Source organism: Salmo salar, chromosome ssa03, assembly GCF_905237065.1.
Source record: "Salmo salar chromosome ssa03, Ssal_v3.1, whole genome shotgun sequence".
Lineage (NCBI taxonomy): Eukaryota > Metazoa > Chordata > Actinopteri > Salmoniformes > Salmonidae > Salmo > Salmo salar.
Window position 1 is genome coordinate 55,336,838 of NC_059444.1, and position 19,112 is coordinate 55,355,949.

A 19,112-nucleotide genomic window follows, 5' to 3' on the forward strand; every position below is an offset into this window, starting at 1 on the left:
GCAAATTACACAAATACCAAAAACTAGTTTTTGGGTGGAATTTTCATTTAATTATACTTTGGAGGGTGTATCAATACACCTAGTCACTTCAAAAATACAGGTGTCCTTCGTAGCTCAGTTGCCGGAGAGGAAGGAAACAGCGCAATGATTTCACAATCACTCCAATTTAGATCAGCTTAAGAGTTAAATGCCTGTGATAAGAGAAAACTGAGAATGTATCAACAACATTGTAGTTACTCCACAATACTAACCTAAATGACTGAATGAAAATAAAGAAGCATGTGCAGAACATAACTCAAAACATGCATCCTGTTTGCAACAAGGCACTAAAGTAATACTGCAAACAATGTGGCAAAGCATTTCACTTTTTGTCCTGAATACAAAGTGTTATATTTGGGGCACATCCAGTACAACACATTACATCCAGTACAACACATTACAACACAATTTTCAAGCAAGTGGTGGCTGCATCATGTTATGGGTATGCTTGTAATCTTTACAGACGGGAGTTTTTCAGGATAAAAAAGAAATGGAATGGAGCTAAGTACAGGCAAAATCCAAAATAAAAACCTGGTTCAGACACTGAGAGATGAATTCACCTTTCAGCAGGGCAATAACTTAAAACACAAGGCCAAAAAAATACACTGGAGTTTACCAAGAACACAGTGAATGTTCCTGAGTTGTCGAGCTACAGGTTTGACTTAAATGTGCTTGAAGAATCTATGGCAATACTTAAAATGGTTGTCTAGCAATGATCAATGACCAATTTGAAAGAGCTTGACGAATTTTGGAAAGAACATTCAGACTAGTCTTGTGAGGCATGTGGGCGTCCTAGAGCAAAACGTGTTTGTGATGGTCTCACCTTTCCACAGAGGGATATTAGTGTGTAGCCCAAACTGTTCAGACACTACAGACAGAAGTTGGCAGATCGGTTTTACCGACCTGATACGAGTCCCAAGACGCTTGTGGGGATCGCAGAGCAAAACGGTCCGACGAACACTCTAGCTCTGTCGCCTTTCACAGATATCTGTAGCTTAAACTGATTGTTTTAATGGGGATTTCTTTATTATGCTAAATACATTTCCGTGGGGGGCTGACATTGACTCTGGGGGGTTTAAACATGTTCAACTGCTTTCATTAGCTTATTCTCTCACTGCTGTGAGTTAAAGACAAGGGTTTAGCTATCTTGGAATTAAGTATATTTCCAAGATGAAATCCGATAATATTCTTTACAAGAATATCATTTCTTCATAACTTTTTTAGTAGGAAGAAACATAGGAAGAAGCTTAAGAACATTTAAAATAACATTACTGAGGAATAGCAACTTTTCATAGTTGAACCTAAGCTTAAGGAAAAAATGGCACTTACAAAGAAATGTATTCTTAAGAAGTTTTTGTGAATCCAGGCCCTGCTGGTCCTGGATGCTTTCCTTTCCTGGTGTCTTATTACCTCCACGTTTGTATACCAACTTTGTGAATTACAACCTTGACTGATCTAATAAACCATGCATTAGCTGGTCCAATTCGTTCAGTCATTCCTGTGGGTTGAAGAACCTGCTGGGCTGTTGGTGCTACTGAGGCCTGGGGAAAAGATTGATCAGCCTGCCCAAATCTACTGCTAGAGGGTTTTAGGAGATTATTGTGAGGTGGTTTGCTTTGCCACTGGAGGTGAGATGAAGTGGTTAGAACAGAACAGAGAAAGTGATACACCCCCTGCTTGAGGGAACGGGCTTTGTCTAGCTCTTTAGACTTACTGTAGGGAATATGTCAATTGTGGTACACACACACACACACACACACACACACACACACACACACACACACACACACACACACACACACACACACACACACACACACACACACGGCCATGCACATTCTGTACTAATTATGCAAACACACATCCAAAAACACACTCACACAAACTTCCCCACTGTCTCTTAACTTTCACTCTTTTTATTATGGTCCCATTATACATCATCCCGTCACATGTATTAGCAACATTATACTGCATAGCATGAGGAATTGGTGTGCTCGACTCAAAAGGTTGTAGTAAGAAAAAATAGTTTTGCACTGGGTTCAAAGGTCATAATTATTCTGAAGAAGGAAAAACTGCACTCACTGCAAACACTGCAATAATTATACTACATACCACCAGCCCTTAACCTGTCCCCTGTTCTCTCCTCTACCACCAGGAGTATTACAGTGCAATGTATTGACTTAGGCATCAATAGCCTTGATGCCTATCTTTTTGCAAAAGATTCACAATGTGATGCATAGCATTGATACCATGTTGCACTGTACAGTATAATGAATAGGTACCAGTGCTTACCTTTTCCTCTATTCTCCTCTCTCCCCCCAGGAGTATCCGCTGCTTGAGGAACATCATCCATTGGAACCTGATCACAGCTTTCATCCTGAGGAACGCCACTTGGTTCGTCGTACAGCTCACCATGAACCCTGAGGTGCACGAGAGCAATGTGGTGAGTACAGGGAAGTTAATTGTACATCAATTTCAGGCCGCTTTATATGCAATATACATATGCATACAGGTAACTGCCAAAATAAAGGAAACACCATCATAAAGTGTCTTAATAGGGCACCATCAAAAGCTGTTAGAACAGCTGCAATGTGCCTTGGCTAGTGTTCAAATCTGGTGACTGAGATGGGCAAGGCATATGGTAAACATAGTTTTCATGCTCATCAAACCATTCAGTGACCACTTGTGCTCTGTGGATGGGGGCAATGTCATCAGGATAGAAATGACTCACCATAGATTGAAGGTGATCATTCAGAATGGCTGTGTATTTATTGCCGTTTAACTTGCCTTGCCCTCTAAGGGTTTGAGTGGACCTAAACCATTCCAGAAAAATGCACCCCACACCGTAACAGCTCAAACAACTCAAGTGTTTCCTTTATTTTGGCATTTACCTGTATATAGTTTGCTGTGATACACTGTGAAGCAACAAACACAGAAGGGCAATACATTCATGCAGATAAGGAAACACACACACATTCAGACACCCATACAAAAATCCCCACTCTTTCCTTCTATTACTTTCCCCCTCTCTCCAGGCTCACTAATGAACACACACATGCACTCACACACACACACACACACACACACACACACACACACACACACACACACACACACACACACACACACACACACACACACACACAAACTTTCACTCATCCTCCTTTTTCCTCTCTCCGATCAAATTGGATTGCAATGTCACAGCTATCATTTCAAAAACATCTCCAGGGTCCGGGCGCACGCACGCACTCCTAACTAACTAACTTTCTAACTAACAGGCTTTGGAGTACCATCATGTCGTCCTGGTTCACTGTTAATTGCCCCTCAGCTCGCCTGCCTCTTGACGTTATTGCTTGTGCAAACATCCCTCACCTCAGAGAAAAGAGAACATGCTTTTTTTCCTTCCCAGCTCTTTCAATTAGCCTTTACTACTACTTTACTAATTAGCTCATCACCCCCTCCGGAACCCCCAGCCCTCAGAAATGAATGAATCCAACCCCCACTGTCAATATCTGACCTAAGAAGACAAACTGGGCACGCTCAAAGTGACCCAGAGGCCTCCAGAGTGGCACAGCGGTCTAAGGCAGCAGGTAGCCTAGTGGTTAGAGCGTTGGATTAGTAACTGAAAGGTTTCAAGATCAAATCCCCGAGCTGACAGCCCTTGAGCAAGGCAGTTAACCCACTGTTCCTAGGCCGTCATTGAAAATAACAATTTGTTCTTAACTGACTTGCCTAGTTAAATAAAGATCAAATAAAAAAAGGTGTCACTACAGATCCTGGTTTGATCCTGGGCTGTATCGCAGCTGGCCACAACCGGGAGACCCATGAGGCGACGCACAATTGGCCCAGCGTCGTCTGGGTTAGGGGAGGGTTTGGCCGGCTGAGATGTCCCTTGTCCCATGAGATGGGTCCCATTATGTCTAGCGAAAACCAAACATTGCATTCCACAGTAAGAACGGAATGCCAACGGTCAAGCATGGCAGTGGTAGTGTGATGGCTTGGGGATGCTTTGCTGCATCAGGACCTGGACTACTTTCCTTAATAAAAGGAACTATGAATTCTGCTCTTTATCAGAGAATTCTACAGCAGAATGTCAGGCCATCCGTCTGTAAGCTGAAGCGCAGCTGTGTCAATCAGCAAGACAATGATCCAAAACACACAATCAAGTCATGAAAATTGTTAAAAAGCAACAAATTGGAAGTTTTGGAATGGCCTAGTCAAAGTTTAGACCTGATCCCAATTGAGATGTGGCAGGACGTTAAATGAGCAGTTCATGCTTGAAACCCTTAAATGACACTGAGTTAAAGCAGTTCTGCATGCAAGAATACTATTTCGCGGCACTGTAACTGCATACTGTGTTGTAATCGTACTACATACTATTTACAGCATACTGTTTATTAAAAACGAATGCAGTTAAAGGCAAATATCAGCATACTAGGCTTATCCTACTGAGAACACGTCAGCTAATGCGCAATTGCGTTGATTCCTGCCATTCAATCATTTTTGTACATCGCATCCCCTCACCTGTTTATCGGCTGTTGTCTCAAAAGAAAATTCTCTATTTTCAAAAGGGGAGTTGGCTTGGTCAAAAGCAACGCTCAAACCTCAGGAGAGTTATTTTTCACTTTTGAAAGCTGTCATTTTTGTTTTTTTTCTTGTCCTTGGTACACTGGGTTCCCCCTGCGAATATAGAGGGGGACGTCATGTGTCAGTGGTGGGGATGTCAGGATGGTAACGATATCACGCTATCACACTCAACCATGGCCCCACTTCACTGATCGGACTGGGAGTCTCTCACCCTCAATGGGTCGATCAGAGTAGAGGCTAGAGAAAATGGAGAGTTGTGAATGAACTGCAATCCTGACTTGACAGCTGCCCTGAAATGCCTTTAGCCTACACAAGGGGTAGAGTGGAGGGAATTGGAAAGGGTAACTTGGGATCTTAGCCCAATTACACTGTGATTGCTGGCTGTAGAGTCCCATTTTCTGTGCGACTTTGATGATTTGATGGGTAGTACCGGGTCAGGGAGTCTTTTGATATGTCTTTGAAGTAAGTGGGGTGAGACTGTGAAGCTAGACTGTGAAGCTAGACAAGGAGTCAATGACACTTTCATATTGAATAGAGATTTTTCCCACTCAGTACATTACTCTTTTCTTTTCACTAGGTACCATATGAATAACTACCTGAACAAATACTAAATTAAAATATATTTTCTTATTGTCGTGAAAAGGAGGTAAATAAGAAACACCTGATTTTTGAAAGACTCCTTATTTTGATTGTGACCCAAGGCCACTCCCGACCTGCATGACAGTAAGAAGTTCTCGTCTAAGCCTAAATCTTACATATGTTAAGGAATTTTCATGAAACTACTATAGTTAAACACTTAGACAACATATTCATCACAGGCCTTCAGAGATGGGCTTTGCTACTTTTGAACAAACGCCAAAGGGGAGCATCTCCCCCATCCTTCCGAACTAATATCATCGCCCAATGAGTCGTCTCTCCTCAATCTTGAGAGAGAGATTAAAGACTGACAGATCTCCTGTCTCATCTCCCAGCTGTAGACACTGTCGTGGAATTATTGTAATCAAAAGGAGAGGCTTTTCAATTTCTTCAAAACAAGTAAACTTTATTGTTTAATTACTGCAGTAATAGAGGTTGTCAACGAACCACCCATAAGTGATTTGTTGAGAGCCCAACGACAAAAGATACCATGGCCTTTTATAGCAACGATACACCCCCTTCAGTCTACATGACAAACAACAGATGTATGGAATGAGTCACAAGGTTAAGATTCATATGAAAGACACTTAGAATTCACAGCAGACAGTATCTTCTATGGAGACTGTTTTCATTGTATAGAGACCAGGGTCTGTCCCCCCAACTCCATACCGGAGCCATCTCCCCCTGGTACACCATTACAGAAACATAACTCATGCTATGGAATGCGATCTCTTTAGGTTTATCAACCAAAGACATCATACATCTTCTGTCAGTGTTAAATCTCCAAGAGGCCCACTATCAGTTCACACAGACACAATAGAGTTATAAGAACCCTCTGTTCTGTTGCATAAAACAACCATTTGATGCAATTACAGTATTATGACATAATCTTGCAATTTTGCTCTCACAACACCTAGTCCAGACTCCCCAAGTGCCATTCTTTGACTCTCTCAATCCAAAGTAACTCCCAAGTGGCCCTCAATGATCTGGTCTCAGTAATTGTCAAAGAAGATAGAGGTTGAAGTGCTAAAAGTGCCATACAGATGTGTACTATCTTAAATTGACCAGTTTCTCACAGCATGAAAATAACCCTGCAGCAGCAGAGAATGTGAATTATTATATGGATTTGAATTAATGGACATTTTTGTAGGTGTTGATAAATGTTTCTTTAGGGCAAATAGTTTAACATTTCAAAATGGAAATTGCAAACTTTAGAACCCTTTTTAAACCTCGAATACATTACAATTAGAATTTTCTGCTGCGCAGGAAAATTCTCTGCGACAACAGAGTGATCAATTTAAGATAGCAGATCTATATTGACGTTGGACTTGTTGAGAGGTATTGTCAGTGTTGGATGACTCAGACTGTCATAGGCCATGGGAAGTGAGAGCTGTGATGCAGTTTAACAAGTAATGCAGGAGGTCAAATCTGCCATTCTTAAACTGCCGCAGTGACCTTTGTTTTCCAGACATCTGCTTATATACCAGTCCCAAATTGGAAACATCCAGAGAGACCTTTTGACACTACTCAGAGCATGATAGAGAAGCTCAAACAAGCTGCATATGTTAAATAAGGATTGCACGGTGGAGTGTCACTCGCAGATTGAGTGTTTTTTAGAGAACCAGGGCTTCATCCGAAATGGCACCCTATTCCCTATATAGAGCACTACTTTTGACAAGGGCCTACAGGGCGCCATTTCAGACGCAGCCTGGATCGGCAACAACCCCCAAGGAGTGAGGAAAGGAACCAGTGGTGGCTTTACAGCTCTCACTTTTTTTAAATCTTTACTAGCCTTTTTTGTTATTCTTTCCTTCCTCTCTATAAAAGTTGTGGTGCCGGCTGGTCACAGCAGCCTATAACTATTTCCACGTGACAAACTTCTTCTGGATGTTTGGGGAGGGCTGCTACCTGCATACAGCCATCGTGCTCACCTACTCTACGGACAAGCTACGCAAGTGGATGTTCATCTGCATCGGGTGGTGTGAGTTAACACTTAGTTCATCAAAGGAAAGACAGATGTGGGTTGATACATTCTTTGTGATGAGTGAAATGAATCTAAGTCAACTGTAACAGAGACAATGTGTGATATTTTACAGGTATCCCTCTTCCAATCATCATTGCATGGGCCATTGGCAAGCTTTACTACGACAACGAAAAGTAAGCACATTTATTTTTCTTTCTCATTCTCTCTCGGTTTCTCTCTATCTCTATTCATGTCCCTGTGGTATCTATTTGTCTTTGGAATCAAGCAACAATCTTGTCCGTGTCTAGCTCCTCTCAGACCCATCAGAGTGATCATTGTAGTGGATGAGAGATGGATGTCACCCAGTCATCTCCTTAATTGTACTTTCTGCCAGGTCATTGAACAACCGATTCATCCTCATTTTAAGGGAGTCGTAGTGAACCTGTAACCTATAATTGCTCTGCATTCAGAATAGCAGGTTGACTTTTATTGTCATGATGGTGGCAGAACTGAGCGATGTCCCCTTAGATATGTACCCTTAGATAGGCCAGCTGCAAAGTCAAAATTGGCATATTGTAAAAATTAATGAAAACAGAGATTGCCTTTTTGGTTTTAATTTAAGGTTAGGGTTAGGCATTAGGGCTAGCAGTATAGTTAAGGTTAGGATTAAGGTTAGGTTTCAAATCAGATTTTTGTACTTTGTGGCTGTGCCAGCTAGTGACCACTCTGCAGAGCTGTCTCCAGAACAAGATTCTTGATGAAAAACACCAAAAGAAAGATGCCCAGGGTCCCTGCTCATCTGTGTGAATGTGCCTTAGGCATGCTGCAAGGAGACATGAGGACTGCAGATGTGGCCAGGGCAATGTCTGTACTATGAGACGCCTAAGACAGCGCTACAGGGAAGACAATTGATCGTCCTCGCAGTGGCAGACCACGTGTAACAACACCCGCACAGGATCAGTACATCGAACATCACACCTGCGGGACAGGTGCAGGGTGGCAGCAACAACTGCCCGAGTTACACCAGGAACGCACAATCCCTCCATCAGTGCTCAGACTGTCCGCAATAGGCTGAGAGAGGCTGGACTGAGGGCTTGTAGGCCTGTTGTAAGGCAGATCCTCACCAGATATCACTTGCAACAACGTTGCCTATGGGCACAAACCCACCGTCGCTGGACCAGACAGGACTGGCAAAAAGTGCTCTTCACTGATGAATCGCGGTTTTGTCTCACAAGGGGTGATGGTCGGATTCGCTTTCATCATCAAAGGAATGAGCGTTACACCGAGGCCTGTACTCTGGAGCGGGATCGAATTGGAGGTGGAGGGTCCGTCATGGTCTGGGGTGTTGTGTCACAGCATCATCGGACTGAGCTTGTTGTCATTTCAGGCAATCTCAACACTGTGCGTTACAGGGTAGACATCCTCCTCCCTCATGTGGTGCTCATCCTGACATGAACCTCCAGCATGACAATGCCACCAGCCATACTGCTCGTTCTGTGCGTGATTTCCTGTAAGACAGGAATGTCAGTGTTCTGCCATAACCAGCGAAGAGCCCGAATCTCAATCCCATTGAGCACGTCTGGGACCTGTTGGATCGGAGGGTGAAGGCTAGGGCCATTCCCCCCAGAAATGTCTGGGAACTTGCAGGTGCCTTGGTGGAAGAGTGGGGCAACATCTCACAGCAAGATCTGGCAAATCTGGTGCAGTCCATGAGGAGGAGATGCACTGCAGTACTTAATGCAGCTGGTGGCCACACCAGATACTGACTGTTACTTTTGATTTTTTGACCCCCCCTTTGTTCAGGGACACATTATTCCATTTCTGTTAGTCACACGTCTGCAAACGTACTCCACATTCAGTTTATGTCTCATTTGTTGAATCTTGTTATGTTCATACAAATATTTACACATGTTAAGTTTGCTGAAAATAAATGCAGTTGACATTGATAGAACGTGTCTTTTTTTGCTGAGTTTATAATAATATTTATTAAAAACAAATCACAAAAGTAGTGCACTTGGCTTTTAATAGTCCTGTATTAGCGTACCAATATAGCCATCTGCAGTGTGGGTAAAAATTGTAGCACCCTCACCCCCAAACTACTTCCCACTGGTATGGGATAGCCCTTCAACAGACTAGTGTGCTGTCCGGGGGGGTGTACTTGTACATCCAGCAGTGTCACGCTATAGAAACAGGACATACGCTCCTGCTCCTATCAGCTGTTCCAGCTTGTGCAAGGCTACTTAATTACTCCATCATTAACCTGACTTGAAATAACCTAAGCAAACGTACTCCACATCCTTTCCCATTCGCTGACATTCTGCTCTCTAATACAATCAGAAAACATGCTTGGTAGAGTTTAAAGTTCTTCACTCAACCAACTGGTTGGCTGGGGGGGCATCCGTTTCATTAGTGCTACACCAGGAATCTGACAGTTTCCACTGCATCACATCGGAGTCTCTTGCTTACACAGGGGTTGCCGTGATATCAACCCTCTGAAACCTGTTAGCTTGCTTTTCATAATGCTCAGCGGGGGCGAAAACAAACTTCTATCCAGACACAGTTCCCCCAATCCCTCTGCTTTTTTTTACCATGAGCTGTTTTGCGCTCTCTCTCTCTCTCTCTCTCTCTCTCTCTCTCTCTCTCTCTCTCTCTCTCTCTCTCTCTCTCTCTCTCTCTCTCTCTCTCTCTCTCTCTCTCTCTCTCTCTCTCTCTCTCTCTCTCTCTCTCTCTCTCTCTCTCTCTCTCTCTCTCTCTCTCTCTCTCTCTCTCTCTCTCTCTCTCTCTCTCTCTCTCTCTCTCTCTCTCTCTCTCTCTCTCTCTCTCTCTCTCTCTCTCTCTCTCTCTCTCTCTCTCTCTCTCTCTCTCTCTCTCTCTCTCTCTCTCTCTCTCTCTCTCTCTCTCGCTCTGATACCAACAAGGTGAAGACAGAACAAATGAACAATTCACTCCACTGAACTGAGTCTGTAGAATGAGTGAATCTGGAGCATCTCATCCCCTCGGAGAGCGTCTTCTTTTCCTTTTTTCATCCCTTTGGTTTTACTGCAAAGTGGATGTAATTCCACAAAATTCTTTGTTTTAGGTGTTTTCTGTTGCTACAGAGAAGTGCTGTACTTTACAAAGGCCTCTTTTGTTCTTTGCCAGTACCGGCTTTGATAGGCTAAGCCCTCTCACCCACCTCTGATATCAATTGTGATTGGCCGAGGCCGATGCTCATTTTAGTCAACTATAAAAAATTTGTTGGCAAAGGTCCCGCAGTCTGCTTTGTCATTGAATAAATGTGACTGGTGGACCTTCTGCATCGGCCAGTATGATTGGCTCAACTATCTGTGTTCTAAATTGCAGGTGCTGGTTTGGGAAGAAGGCAGGAGTGTACACAGATTACATCTACCAGGGCCCAATGATCCTGGTGTTGCTGGTAAGATAGTGTTACACAATCCTTTTCACATTTCTCCATATTTCTCCTCCTAGTATAGACATTTCTAGACATAGTGTTCTAGCCTTGTCCTTGTTAGGTTTTCCTACATCCATGACCAAGCTCTTCCCCTTTACACCTTCCCTCTAAGTGTGTTTGTATTTACAGCACCACACAGTTAGGAACACTGACAAAATAACAATATTGTGCACTCAAGCAGAAATTGTTTTTCGAGGTCAAGTAATTGCTTCAAAACAAAAAGTAGAAAGGTCATTGACATTCAATGGTGTGTGAACTTTATACCGCAGCCTTCCAACGCACACACTCCCGCACATGTAGTAATACCATCATGTGAAGCTATTTGAATGGTGTGACACCTATTACACATATGCAGAACTGACTGGGTCAGTTGGAATGAATATGATATATGAGGAATATGTATGAATCGTAAATGATTTGCAGCACACTAAACTGTGACCGTTTTAGCTGAGCTTGACTCTTTACACATTTCCTCCTTAAGAAAGTTTAAATAGGTGACTGTTTTTCTCATGCCTTCTCCCTACATAACTGATCAGATACTCACACATAACGTTGGAATATGATTTAAAATACAGTATCAGTCAAAAGATTAGACACCTACTCATTCAACGTTTTTTCTTTATTTTTACTATTTTCTACATTGTAGAATAATAGTGAAGACATTAAAACTATGAAATAACACATACTGTATGGAATCATGTAGAAAACAAAAAAAGTGTTAAACAAATCAAAATATATTTTATATTTGAGATTCTTCAATGTAGCCACCCTTTGTCAGCTTTGCACGCTCTTGGCATTCTCTCAACCAGCTTCACCTGGAATGCTTTTCCAACAGTCTTGAATGAGTTCCCACATATGCTGAGTACTTGTTGGCTACTTTTCCTTCACTCTGTGGTCCAACTCATCCAAAACCATCTCAATTGGGTTGAGGTCGGGTGATTGTGGAGACCAGGTAATCTGATGCAGCACTCCATCACTCTCCTTCTTGGTCAAATAGATCTTACACAACCTGGAGGTGTGTTGGGTCATTGTCCTCTTGAATAACAAATGATAGTCCCACTAAGCGTAAACCAGATGGGATGGCGTATCACTCCAGAATGCTGTGGTAGCCATTCTGCTTAAGTGTGCCTTCAATTCTAAATAAATCACTGACAGTGTTACCAGCAAAGCACCGCCACACCATCACACCTCCTCCTCCATGCTTCATGGTGGGAACCACACATGGTGGGAACCACCACACCACGCAGAGATAATCCATTCACCTACTCTGCGTCTCAGAAAGACATGGCAGTTGGAACCACAAATCTCAAATGTGGACTCATCAGACCAAAGGACAGATTTCCACTGTTCTAATGTCCATTGCTCGTATTATTTTGCCCAACCAAGTCTCTTATTATTATTGCTGTCCTTTAGTAGTGGTTTCTTTGCAGCAATTCGACCATGAAGGCCTGATTCACACAGTCTCCTTGATGTTGAGATGTGTCTGTTACTTGAACTCTTCGAAGCATTTTTTTGGGGCTGCAATTTCTGAGGCTGGTAACTCTAATGACCCAATCCTCTGCAACAGAGGTAACAATGGGTCTTCCTTTCCTGTGGCGGTCCTCATGAGAGCCAGTTTCATCATAGCGCATGATGGTTTTTGCGACTGCACTTAAAGAAACTTAAAAAATTCTTGAAATATTCCAGATTGACTGACCTTCATGTCTTAAAGTAATGATGGACTATAATTTCTCTTTGCTTATTTGAGCTGTTCTATGGACTTGGTCTTTTACCAAATAGGGCATTCTTTTGTATACCACCCCTACCTTGTCACAACACAACTGATTGGCTCAAATGCATTAAGAAGGAATGAAGTTCCACAAATTAACTTTTAACAAGGCACACCTGTTAATTGAAATGCATTTCAGGTGACTACCTCATGAAGCTGGTTGAGACAATGCCAATAGTGTGCAAAGCTGTCATTAAGGCTACTTTGAAGAATCTCAAATATAAACTATATTTTGATTTGTTTCACTTTTTTTGGTACAACATGATTCCATATGTTTTATTTAATAGTTTCGATGTCTTCACTACTATTATGCAATGTAGAAAATTGTAAAAATAAAGAAAAACCCTGGAATGAGTAGATGTGTCCAAAACTTTTGACTGGTACTGTAAGATATTTACCCAGCACGCTACATTTTAATGTACGAAAAATATTTTTATTGATTTTCCCTTAAAACCTCAGTAGTCAATCATCCTAAGACCTTGCTCTGAATCATTAAATTGGCTTTTTTTTACTCCTTGTTTGACATACATCAGTCAATATACTGTATCAGCCCATTATCAGCCTGAAAACTTGAAACCCTGTGATTCTCATCTTTTCCCATTGACGGCAATGTATTGAGAAAAATGTCCACCCTGTTACACTCATCGTTTCCCATTGACTGCAATGTACTGAAAGAAAGGTCAAGCCTGTGACACATCTTTTCTAATTTCCTGCAATGTATTGAGAAAAATGTCAACCCTGTGACAGTTATTTCCAGCACAGACAAAGATTGTTTTATTAAATGTTTCTCTCTCATTACTTACCGACATTCTTATTTTCTCTCTGTTTTCAGATCAACTTTATATTCCTCTTCAACATTGTGAGAATCCTAATGACCAAGCTGAGAGCCTCCACAACCTCAGAGACTATACAGTACAGGTGAGCCAGGACCAGGGCCCCAAATGGCCCCCTATACCTTTTACAGTGCATTACTTTTAACCAGGCCCCCATAGGTAGTGCTCTACCTCCTTGGATTTCTTCACATTTTATTGTGTTGCAAAGTGTGATTAAAATATATTTAATTGTTATCTACTCTATCTACATGTCAAAGTGGAAGAAAAAGTATATTTAAAGATTCATGAAAAATAAAATACAAATATAACTTGATTAGCTAAGTATTTATGCCCCTGAGTCAATACATGTTACAAACACCTTTGGCAGCGGTTACAGCAATGAGTCTTCTTGGGTAAGCACTTTGTACACATGTATTGTACAATATTGGCCATTGTTATTTCCAAAATTCTTCAAGCGCTGTCAAGGTGGTGAAGGTAGGAAACAACATCTCCACTTCACTGACCCTCAACACTGGGGCGTCACAAGGGTGCGTGCTCAGCCCCCTCCTGTACTCCCTGTTCACCCACGACGACTGTGTTGCCATGCACACCTCCAACTCAGTTATCACGTTTGCAGACAACACAACAGTAGTGGGCTTGATTACCAACAACGATGAGACACTCAGAGTGTGGTGTCAGGAAAACAACCTCTCACTCAATGTCAACAAAACAAAGAAGATGATTGTGGACTTCAGGAAAGAGCAGAGGGAGCACTCCCCTATCCACATCGAAGGGAAAGCAGTGGAGAAGGTGGAAAGTTTTAAGTTCCTCTGCGTGCACATCACAGGCAAAATTAAATGGTCCACTCACACAGACAGTGTGGTGAAGAAGGCGCAACAGCGCCTCTTCAACCTCAGGAGGTTGAGAAAATTTGGCTTGTCACCCAAAACCCTGACAAACTTTTACAGATGCACAATCGAGAGCATCCTGTTGGGCTGGTACGGCTCTCCAGAGGGTGGTGCGGTCTGCACAACGCATCACCGGAGGCAAACTACCTGCCCTCCATGACACCTACAGCACCCGATGTCACAGGAAGGCCAAAAAGATTTTCAAGGACATCAACCACCTGAGCCACTGCATGTTCACACCACTACCATCAAGAAGGCGAGGTAAGTACAACTGAATTAAAGCTGGGACTGAGAGACTGAAAAACAGCTTCCATCTCAAGGGCATCAGACTGCTAAACAGCAATCACTAACTCAGAGAGGCTGCTGCCTATATTGAGACCCAATCACTGGCCACATTAATAAATTGATTACTAGTGACTTTATACAATGCCACTCTAAATAATGCCACTTTAATAATGTTTGCGTATCTTACATTACTCATATCACATGTATATGCTGTATTCTATACCATCTATTGCACCTTGCCTATGTTGCTTGGCCATCACTCATCCATATAATTGTTTTTTAAATTTATTTAAGGGGTGGACCAGCTTTAATATTGCGGATAGATTGTTGCTTCCAATCAATGTAATTGTTTGCATCATTTTCAATCCCCCATGTATTTTTTGGTTAATATATATATATATATATATATATATATACACATATATACATATACACATATATACATATACACATACATACATATATACATACATACATACATACATACATACATACATACATACATACATACATACATACATACATACATACATACATACATACAAATAAATACATACATACATACAGTTGAAGTCGGAAGTTGACATACACTTAGGTTGGAGTCATTAAAACTCGTTTTTCAACCACTCCACATTTACATTTACATTTACGTCCTTTAGCAGACGCTCTTATCCAGAGCGACTTACAAATTGGTGCATTCACCTTATGATATCCAGTGGAACAACCACTTTACAATAGTACATCTATATCTTTTTTTTTTTTTTGGGGGGGGGGGGGTTAGAAGGATTACTATATCCTATCCCAGGTATTCCTTAAAGAGGTGGGGTTTCAGGTGTCTACGGAAGGTGGTGATTGACTCCGCTGTCCTGGCGTCGTGAGGGAGCTTGTTCCACCATTGGGGTGCCAGAGCAGCGAACAGTTTTGACGGGGCTGAGCGCGAACTGTGCTTCCGCAGCGGTAGGGGGGCCAGCAGGCCAGAGGTGGATGAACGCAGTGCCCTTGTTTGGGTGTAGGGCCTGATCAGAGCCTGAAGGTACAGAGGTGCCGTTCCCCTCACAGCTCCGTAGGCAAGCACCATGGTCTTGTAGCAGATGCGAGCTTCAACTGGAAGCCAGTGGAGTGTGCGGAGGAGCGGGGTGATGTGAGAGAATTTGGGAAGGTTGAACACCAGACGGGCTGCGGCGTTCTGGATGAGTTGTAGGGGTTTAATGGCACAGGCAGGGAGCCCCGCCAACAGGGAGTTGCAGTAATCCAGACGGGAGATGACAAGTGCCTGGATTAGGACCTGCGCCGCTTCCTGTGTAAGGCAGGGTCGTACTCTGCGAATGTTGTATAGAATTAACCTACAGGATCGGGTCACCGCCTTGATGTTAGCGGAGAACGACAGGGTGTTGTCCAGGATCACGCCGAGGCTCTTAGCACTCTGGGAGGAGGACACAATGGAATTGTCCACATTGATGGTGAGATCATGGAAAGGGCAGTCCTTCCCCCGGAGGAAGAGCAGCTCCGTCTTGCCGAGCTTCAGCTTGAGGTGGTGATCCGTCATCCACACTGATATGTCTGCCAGACATGCAGAGATGCGATTCGCCACTTGGTTATCAGAACGGGGAAAGGAGAAGATTAATTGTGTGCCGTCTGCGTAGCAATGATAGGACAGAGCCAAGTGACTTGGTGTATAGCGAGAATAGGAGAGGGCCTAGAACTGAGCCCTGGGGGACACCAGTGGTGAGAGCACGTGGTGCGGAGACGGATTCTCGCCACCCCACCTGGTAGGAGCGACCTGTCAGGTAGGACGCAATCCAAGAGTGAGCCGCGCCAGAGATACCCAACTCGGAGAGGGTGGAGAGGAGGATCTGATGGTTCACAGTATCAAAGGCAGCAGATAGGTCTAGAAGGATGAGAGCAGAGGAGAGAGAGTTTGCTTTAGCAGTGCGGAGAGCCTCCGTGACACAGAGAAGAGCAGTCTCAGTTGAATGACCAGCCTTGAAACCTGACTGATTTGGATCGAGAAGGTCATTCTGAGAGAGATAGCAGGAGAGCTGGCCAAGGACGGCACGTTCAAGTGTTTTGGAGAGAAAAGAAAGAAGGGACACTGGTCTGTAGTTGTTGACATCGGAGGGATCGAGTGTAGGTTTTTTGAGAAGGGGTGCAACTCTCGCTCTCTTGAAGACGGAAGGGACGTAGCCAGCGGTCAAGGATGAGTTGATGAGCGAGGTGAGGTAAGGAAGAAGGTCTCCGGAAATGGTCTGGAGAAGAGAGGAGGGGATAGGGTCAAGCGGGCAGGTTGTTGGGCGGCCGACCATCACAAGACGCAAGATTTCATCTGGAGAGAGAGGGGAGAAAGAGGTCAAAGCATAGGGTAGGGCAATGTGAGCAGGACCAGCGGTGTCGTTTGACTTAACAAACGAGGATCGGATGTCGTCGACCTTCTTTTCAAAATGGTTGACGAAGTCATCCGCGGAGAGGGAGGGGGGGGATTCAGGAGGGAGGACAAGGTGGCAAAGAGCTTCCTAGGGTTAGAGGCAGATGCTTGGAAGTTATTGGTAGAAAGTGGCTTTAGCAGCAGAAAAAGAGGAGGAAAATGTAGAGAGGAGGGAGTGAAAAGATGCCAGGTCCGCAGGGAGGCTAGTTTTCCTCCATTTCCGCTCGGCTGCCCGGAGCCCTGTTCTGTGAGCTCGCAATGAGTCGTCAAGCCACGGAGCAGGAGGGGAGGACCGAGCCGGTCGGGAGGATAGGGGACATAGAGAGTCAAAGGATGCAGAAAGGGAGGAGAGGAGGGTTGAGGAGGCACAATCAGGAGATTGGTTGGAGAAGGATTGAGCAGAGGGAAGAGATGATAGGATGGAAGAGGAGAGAGTAGCAGGAGAGAGAGAGAGCGAAGGTTGCGACGGCGCAATACCATCTGAGTAGGGGCAGAGTGAGTAGTGTTGGAAGAGATCGAGAGGGAAAAGGATACAAGGTAGTGATCGGAGACTTGGAGGGGAGTTGCAGTGAGATTAGTAAAAGAACAGCATCTAGTAAAGATGAGGTCAAACGTATTGCCTGCCTTGTGGGTAGGGGGGGACGGTGAGAGGGTGAGGTCAAAAGAGGAGAGGAGTGGAAAGAAGGAGGCAGAGAGGATTAGTCAAAGGTAGCTGTAGGGAGGTTAAAGTCACCCAGAAAAGTGAGGGGTGAGCCATCCTCAGGAAAGGAATTTATCAAGGCGTCAAGCTCATTGATGAACTCTCCAAGGGAACCTGGAGGGCGATAAATGGTAAGGATGTTAACCTCTATTGGCTAGGTGGGACGCTAGCGTGCCACCCGTGGTGCACTCCATCAACAGCAGGTGCATTTCAAGAGCGGCAAATTTGAATCCAAATAAATGTCAAAATTCAAATTTTTCAAACATACAACTATTTTACACCCTTTGAAAGATGAACATCTCCTTAAGCTTGAATGGGCTAGTGATTGTGACAGCATGGAATTCAAAGGAATTCTTGTTAACCTCTCTAGGGCAGGCGGGACGAATTCGTCCCACCTACGTAACAGCCAGTTGAATCCTGTGGCGCGATTTTCAAATACCTTAAAAATCCTATTACTTCAATTTCTCAAACATATGACTATTTTACAGCTATTTAAAGACAAGACTCTCGTTAATCTAACCACACTGTCCGATTTCAAAAAGGCTTTACAACGAAAGCAAAACATTAGATTATGTCAGCAGAGTACCCACCCAGAAATAATCAGACACCCATTTTTCAAGCTAGCATATAATGTCACAAAAACCCAGAAGACAGCTAAATGCAGCACTAACCTTTGATGATCTTCATCAGATGACAACCCTAGGACATTATGTTATACAATACATGCATGTTTTGTTCAATCAAGTTCATATTTATATCAAAAAACAGCTTTTTACATTAGCATGTGATGTTCAGAACTAGCAAACTTCCGGGGAATTTACTAACAATTTACTAAATTACTCACGATAAACGTTCACAAAAAGCATAACAATTATTTTAAGAATTATAGATACAGAACTCCTCTATGCACTCGATATCTCCGATTTTAAAATAGCTTTTTGGTGAAAGCACATTTTGCAATATTCTAAGTACATAGCCCAGCCATCACGGGCTAGCTATTTAGACACCCGGCAAGTTTAGCCTTCACCAAAATCAGATTTACTATTATAAAAGTTTGATTACCTTTTGTTGTCTTCGTCAGAATGCACTCCCAGGACTGCTACTTCAATAACAAATGTTGGTTTGGTCCAAAATAATCCATCGTTATATCCGAATAGCGGCGTTTTGTTCGTGCGTCCCAGACACTATCCGAAATGGTAAATCAGGGTTGTGCGCATGGCGCAATTCGTGACAATAAAATTCTAAATATTCCATTACCGTACTTCGAAGCATGTCAACCGCTGTTTAAAATCAATTTTTACGCCATTTTTCTCGTAGAAAAGCGATAATATTCCGACAGGGAATCTCCTTTTCGGCAAACAGAGGAAAAAATCACAAAGGCGGGGGCGGTCGGGTCACGCGCATAAGCCCAGAGTCCCTTGATCGGCCACTTGAGAAAGGCGATAATGTGTTTCAGCCTGGGGCTGGGATGACGACATTCTGTTTTTTCCCGGGCTCTGAGCGCCTATGGACGACGTAGGAAGTGTCACGTTAGAGCAGAG

At 43.4% G+C, this 19,112-nt stretch overlaps 1 protein-coding gene across 1 annotated transcript in view; it reads left to right on the forward strand.

Moving 5' to 3' along the window:
• The window catches only part of LOC106600876 (corticotropin-releasing factor receptor 1), a 182,928-nt gene that overhangs the window by 139,189 nt on the left and 24,627 nt on the right, over positions 1–19,112 (forward strand). The window contains exons 7-11 of the mRNA XM_014192620.2: positions 2,362–2,482; positions 7,090–7,243; positions 7,359–7,419; positions 10,568–10,640; positions 13,277–13,362. Of these exons, the coding sequence (XP_014048095.1) occupies positions 2,362–2,482; positions 7,090–7,243; positions 7,359–7,419; positions 10,568–10,640; positions 13,277–13,362 (495 nt within the window). The remainder of the gene's footprint in view (positions 1–2,361; positions 2,483–7,089; positions 7,244–7,358; positions 7,420–10,567; positions 10,641–13,276; positions 13,363–19,112) is intronic.